Source organism: Notamacropus eugenii, chromosome 3 (assembly GCF_028372415.1).
Source record: "Notamacropus eugenii isolate mMacEug1 chromosome 3, mMacEug1.pri_v2, whole genome shotgun sequence".
Classification (NCBI taxonomy): Eukaryota; Metazoa; Chordata; class Mammalia; order Diprotodontia; family Macropodidae; genus Notamacropus; species Notamacropus eugenii.
Window position 1 is genome coordinate 286,690,220 of NC_092874.1, and position 7,157 is coordinate 286,697,376.

A 7,157-nucleotide genomic window follows, 5' to 3' on the forward strand; every position below is an offset into this window, starting at 1 on the left:
AGGATTCGGGACTCACTTCTTTCACAGCCCCTTCCGGGTGTTCCCAAAGCACCCAGGAATCTACGTCTGTCCTCTGTTCGGAGACGCCAACTGCCAGGCCTAGAGGCCTGAGGGCTACCCAAGTCTTCCTACCTCAGCTCCCGAGGTCTTCGGTTGGCCAAACCGGATGCTCTTATGAGAGAAGGGACGTTCCAGAGTCGAACAAGGGTTGAGCTTTATTTCAGGGTCTAGTCACAAGTGCAGGGGAATTCTTCCTTAGGAGGGAAAGAGAAAGATCTCCCAAGGAGGCAAAGATCTTACAATAAGAGATTGGAAGTAGAAGTGTAAGTGGGGAGAGAAGGGGAGGGGAGAGAGGAGAGAGGGAAAGCGGAGCCTTGTTGTCCTGTCCACTCCGTGCCCCTCTGCCCAAGAGAACTTTCAGGCTTTCCTGATCCTACTTAAACTCTCCAGCAGCATAGTTTGCATCTGAATACCATGCTGTTAGATAACAATAGTGTGCCCAGATCCGGGACAATCTGGAGGGCTGGGAGAGCTTTCTCCCATCACGTTTCTCACGGGAAGAGGCGGAAATACACGAGATAGCTCGGTTCACCTCGATTCCCAGTCATTTCCTGGGGGGGCCTCGTGAGAACTCTAAGATTTAGAAGTTCCCACCTTTACCTGCCCGAGACTGTCCACCTGGAATTGAGCTTCCAACCCCAGCATGCCAGGTCTTGTGCTAAATCTCTTTGATCCTCACAATAACCCTGAAGGTGTGTGCAGTTACTACCCCCATTTTACAGATAATGAAACTGAGACCCAGGGACATAAAGTGACTTACTGGTTCCTAGATTTAGAGCGAAAGGGTACCTCAGAGGCCATGTAGTCCAATTCCTTCCTTTAATTGAGAGGAAAACTGAAGGACTTGACCAGGGTCTCACAGGCAGAAGGTGACCCCAAGGTCTTCTGACTCCAGAGACATCATTTTATCCCTTGTACCATAAAATCCCGCCATGGGCTTTTACTACTTCAAGAATCCATGGCTGTAGTCAAAGTAGGTTAATCTATCAATTCAAGCTCTAAGATCTCCTTGTTCCTCTACTCCATCCTTCCCCCACCCCAGCAACCCACTAAAACTTTGAAAAGATATTCCTTAAGAGCTACTGTCTCAGAAAAAAAAATCCTCCCACTGTGGCCAGTTCTACAATAAACCCTTCCCCCCTTAGGTTGAGTCTCAGAAGACCATCACACTATCCATCTGTACCTGGACCTCTACCCAAAGCATCTCCAGCTTGCTGAGGAAGGCTTGCCAGAACGTTCCTTCACAGGGAGAACCTTCAGGAACCTCCTAGGAGGACATCAGTGGAAAAAAAGCTCTTATATGGATATTATCTAGAAATATAATTATTCATAATACCAATAATGGGTCAAGAAGTAGACTGGAAAAAAATAACCAATAGGGGAGGTTTGATATCTTCTAAATTAGCCATAATATCATAAGAATCAACATTTCTCAGTTGCCCTCCCTAATCAAATCATAAATCAAAATCCTAAAGAACCTTCCACAAAAGCCAAGAGGAGATAGACAGCCTTGTAGAGTGGAAAGAACCCTGTTGCGTGAGTCCAAGGACCTGAGTTCAAAACCTCTCTTTGATATTTTCTATCTGTGAGATTTTGGGGGAGGTTCTCCTCTTTGATCCTCAGTTTCCTTATCTGTAAAATAAGATGGTCTCTGAGGTCTCTTCTAGACCTATAATTCTTCTGATTTCCTGGAACTGTTCTTTGTGATTTTGGACAATTTACTTCCAATCACTCTCTGACCCTCAATCTCTTCATCTGTAAAATAAAGGGACTGGTCTACATGGCCTCGGAGGTCCCCTACAGCTCCAAGTCTATGATCCATTTTCTTTCCCCCTACCTGAAGCATACAAGATCTCCAATGAGTGGTCACCTAGCTTGTGCTTGTACATTTGCCAGCGACAAGAAACTTAGCTAAATCATTCCATTTGGCGACAACTCCATTTTAATAAGTTCACACTAGCCTTGAGCCAAAATCTTTGTCTTTTGCTTGGCACTGGTCAGAGCTTGAGCAGAGAATGATGATCGGTCCCAACTTTGGTAATGAGTTGCAAGAATTCAAGAAAAAAAGTTTTTTAAATAATTAAGTTCATAGAAAAGTAGGTTGCTAAGGAAAAAAATGAAAGGGACCATGATTTCATTTGTCATAGGCCCCCCTATTATTTCAGTTTGTTTTCGACCTCAATTTGTCACACTGCCTTACCTGCCATGATCTGATCAGTTGCAAAAGCCCTGTCGACTCCGTCTCCTCACGCCAGAGCCTTCATCTCTCACCTAGACTACTGAAACCAACTTCTCCTGGTCTTGTGTCCATTCACTCCCTCCCCATTCTAGCCCATTCTCCATTCAGCTGCCAAAGGGATCCAGAAACTTCAATGCCTTCCCACTGCTAACAAGATAAAATACAATTCCTGTTTGGCGGCCTGAGCTTTTCAGAATCTGACTTCAGCCTATTTTTTCAGGCTGATTCACAGATTAGGCGTGGTAACATACACAGGCAGTGTCCTAATATTCAGGAAATACGGAATCTCTAGTCAGTTGTGTAGATTCTCTACAGAGAGTCCATCAAAAGACAAGGACAATGCGTGAACCAGAAAAGAGATCGAATGATGGATTGCAATCTGTGCCAGTCAAGGGCGTACCGCATCAGTGAGATCATGACTATCCTGCCGTACTGAAATAATAACTTATACAGTTCTTTCCATGTTATCTCACTTGATACAGTAACTCAGTGGTAAATGTTACTGTAATCTCCATGTCACAGATAAAGAAATTGACACAGAGATTAAATAACATATACTCTAGATATACATTCCCCTTTTTGTTCTTTGTATACTGAAATGCTTGGTAAATCCATAATCCCAAAAAGAAGATTTTACAAAGGGAACTACTGAGAAGACAACAGAAGGGTTTTAATTCCAAAATGTTTTACATATAATTTACATTGTACACAGAACCAAATTAAATAGCTCCCAACTACATTCAAAGGGCTGGGGAGAGTTCATTCAAATAATTCTCAGGTCACACAAGTCAAACCACCATTATAGATCAATTTATTAATGTTCATGGAGAACCCTGAGTTTGCCGGGACAAGCAAAATGACTGTCCCTGCGTATAAAAACGCAGTAAAAGCCCCCCTGTCAAATGAGGACGGTGTAGATCACTGCTGCTCAGAAATCTGATCTTGCTCTTGCGTGGTTTTCAGCCCCAGAAGTTCTGTTTTGAGTTCACCACGTTTCGGGGGGACTTCAGGTATGGTCTGAAAAAAAATCACAGACATCAGGGGTGTGCCTCAGACTACAATGACAAGGTGGTGCTCAGAAAGAGCATACAAATCCAGTGGCATCCTTTACAATTTGCAAAACCCCTTCCATGTATTACATATTTTATCTCCCCTAGAAGCATTTAAGGGGTGCTTGGCAGGGTAAAGGGATGACCCTGGATGCAGGTTCTCACCCTTATTAGTTGGACAAGTCACTTGACCTCTCAGTGCCCCAAGGCAATTCTCCAAGACCTCAGTTCATAAGTATCTGTGTGTCTGCGGCCCCCTGGTAATCTCTTTCCACCCCCACCCCTTAACACAGTGCCTGGCACACAGCAGGCGCTTACTAAATGTCTTTTTTTTTTTGACAGACGGCCTTTTCCATATGAGCGTGTCTTAGCACCACGGGCTTGGAGGCTGCTAAATGGACAGCTAAGAGGGCGGACCGCCCGGCGCCTCACTCACCAGATCAGGGCGGTAGTACCGGTGCACCACTTCGGCCCCCGCCAGCATGGCCGCCATGCTGGCCGCCACCATCTTCAGGTACGAGGGCCATGACACGCCCGCGGGCATGGCCGGGTGGGGGGCCGGGAGCTGCGGGGTGAGGGCTGGCGCCCACCTGCACTCGACGGACCAATTACTAACCGGGCACTAAGGGCCCACTAGGCGTTGTAAGCAATGGCCGCTCGCTGGAAGGACCCGGGTTGGGAATGCAGCTCCTGGGCCCGGGCTGGAAGGTCAAGGTCAGCCCAGTGCCCAGCCTTCCGGGGGGGCCCCCTGCCGGGCGGTCCGCAACACGTGCTCTAGCTTAAACCGAGACGAGCTGCAGGCCAAGCTGGAGAGCGGGAGGCGGGGCGCGCACCCCGGAGGAGTCAGTCGGGGCTGGAGGGTCTAGGCTGCGCGCGCACCCCCGAGGAGTCAGTCCGGGCTGGAGGATCTAGGCTGCGCGCGCACCCCCGAGGAGTTAGTCCGGGCTGGAGGGTCTAGGCTGCGCGCGCACCCCCGAGGAGTCAGTCCGGGCTGGAGGATCTAGGCTGCGCGCGCACCCCCGAGGAGTCAGTCCGGGCTGGAGGATCTAGGCTGCGCGCGCACCCCCGAGGAGTCAGTCCGGGCTGGAGGATCTAGGCTGCGCGCGCACCCCCGAGGAGTCAGTCCGGGCTGGAGGGTCTAGGCTGCGCGCGCACCTCCGAGGAGTCGTCCGGGCGGGAGGATCTAGACTGCGCGCGCACTCTCGCTGGGTCACAGAACGCAGCGAGGGCGGGCCCTGAATCAGGCGGAGCAGGAGGGGAAGCAGCTGCGCGCCCAACAACCCGAAGAGCCCCGCGGCACCACCGGTCTCTAGGCTGCGTGGTACGCCGTAAGTGTTCTGCGCCGAGCCACAACAGGGCCTCGGGCGGCGCTGGGCTTGCAGTCAGGGGCGGGGCTCGCGGCTGCTGCTTCCGCTTTCGCTTCTGCCCCGGAGGAGCGCGCACGTGGGCCACGCCGGAGCCGAGGCTCCTTCGGGGAATGAGCAGGGGCCTAGGCGGCGCAGGGCGCGCCCCCTCCCCCTGGAGCTTCGTTGTGGTGCCCTCCTTCTCGTTCGTGTCCGACCCCTTGTGACGCCATCTGGCGTCCTCTTGGCAAAGATACCGGGGTGCAGCTTGGCCATTTCTTTGGACAGAGGAGTAAACTGAGGCCAAAAGGATCACGCAGTATCCGAGGGCAGATTTGAACTCGGGTCTTCCCGACTCCAGGCTGGTCTGATGTGCCATCTAGCAACACACTTTAAGTCACCCAGCTCTTTCTGAAAACCTTCAAGGCCATCCGTCATAAATCTGGCCAGCTTTCATTTTTTAGGAGGATCTTCCCCACCTAGCAAACTTAAAATTGCCTTTTTTTTTTGGAAACTCATACCTGCGATCTTTGCCAAAACACCGCTGTGAGGACAGCCTTTGAGGCACTAGAGAGTTAAAATTGTCCTCCTGAGGCTTCTCTCCTCCTGGCTCCAGTTCCTTCAAGGGATCCTTAAGCGAGGTCTATTCACGATCAAGCCCCTCACCATCCTGACTGACCATTTCTGGTCACGTTCTGGCTTATCAATATCCTTAAACTGTCCTCAGGGTGAGCCTCTTTGCCCAAGACTCTTGTAACTGGTAGAGATGGGTTATTCAAAGCTCCATGTCCCATTCAGGGGCAGAATTGTGGAAGAAGAGGGAGCTTGGTCTTCTGGCTTCCAGCTTTGAGAAAGGGGATGTGTGATTCCACGGTCTCTTCAGGTCCCCAAAGAAAGAGAAAGATCTTTGGAAGAAGGCAACTTGGAGAGGAGCTCTCCTCAGCTTGTCATGCTAGAGACTTTTTGGAAATATTCCCTTGGGTAAGATTAGGGACTCTGTTTCTTGATTGAGCTAAGATATCTCATTTCCAATGGGGTGGCTCATTCAATATTGTCTGCTATGTTCTCGTCTGCATAAACTGTGATTTTTGTTTGCTATTGGCATAAATGGGTTTGCTTGCTGTTTGCTACGTGACCTTTGGGAGTTGATGGGAAGAGAGTCCAGCCTTGGATATATAGCTTGGGACACTCCTTCCCAGTTAAGGGATGGTGATCAGGAGTTCTGCTTGAACCTAAACATTATTTTCCCTAGATTAACAATATTTAGCTGAAGGAAAAATGTACATGTCATTCTAGCCAAGTACTCTTTCTCAGAGGACAACAAAGTGGCCCCAACCAACCTCCTGCTTCCCTTCCTGGCAGAAATCAAAGTCTTCCTTGGAGAAGGATGGGGAAGAGACTCTAGAGATATCTATTTATGCTTCCCTGGAAGCTATATTTATACAAATCCATGCTTACACATGTAATCTAGATGTGCAAAACATAACATAAAAATGTTATGAAATGCTGAACTTGGAGAAAACCTGAGTTCAAACCCTACATCAAACACATCCTAGCTGTGTGACCTCTAGACATATTACTTCTTTCAGCCTCAGTTTCCTCATTTGTAAATGGGGATTATAAGAGCACTTAATGTTGTGAAGATCAAATGAGATAGCATACATGAAGCACTACATAAGTGAGAGTATTATTTTTATTATTACAACTAAGCACAGGTCCAGATGTGGTAGAGTATTCCAAGGCAGAGTAAAGAGTGATTTTTACCTTCTTATTCCTAGAATGGACATTTTTTTGGCTGCTACATCCCACTGATGACTCCTATTGAACATATAAACCCTTGGTTCTTAATAAAAATGCTTCCTAACCGCATCTTCTCCATCATGTACTTATGAAGTTGATTTTTTTGCCTCAATTTATCCCTATGGAATTCCACCTTATGAGATTCAGCCCGTTGTTCTGGCCTGCCAACATCTTTTTGGATTCTGATTCTGTTATTAGCTATCCTTCCCCTTTTGTGTAATTATTAATCTGATGCACTTATGCAAGTCATTAATAAAAGTGTTAAACACAAGGTCAGGGACATTCCTTTAGAGACCTCTAGCCAAGTTAAAATAGAATCTTTTACAGCTACTCGGAGTCTGGCCATTCAAACAGTTGTAAATCCATCTAATTGTATTATCATCTAAGCTACACCTTCCCATCTCCATAACAATAGCATGAGATACATTATTAAATGCTTTGCTAATGATTTTACCTGTGTAACTGATATATTGCTTGCCTTCTCAGTGGGAGAGGGACTGGAAGGAGAGAATTTGGAATTTAAAAGTTTTTTTAAATTAATGTTAAAAATGAATTAAAACAACTACAACAACAAATCCTTTGCCAAAATCTAGGTGAACTGTAGCCATAGCATTCTCTTGATCTTGTAACTTGTCAAAAAGAACGTAGCTTAGGCTGGTAGGACCT

At 47.6% G+C, this 7,157-nt stretch overlaps 1 protein-coding gene across 1 annotated transcript; it reads right to left on the minus strand.

Moving 5' to 3' along the window:
* Positions 1-2,945: 2,945 nt before the first annotated feature.
* On the minus strand, positions 2,946-4,719 carry UQCC6 (ubiquinol-cytochrome c reductase complex assembly factor 6). Its single transcript, XM_072655785.1, has 2 exons — positions 3,785-4,719; positions 2,946-3,316 (listed from the first exon to the last, which is right to left on the minus strand). Exons 1-2 carry the CDS (start codon positions 3,890-3,892, stop codon positions 3,218-3,220), a joined length of 207 nt encoding a protein of 68 aa, XP_072511886.1. The 5' UTR covers positions 3,893-4,719; the 3' UTR covers positions 2,946-3,217.
* Positions 4,720-7,157: the final 2,438 nt, after the last annotated feature.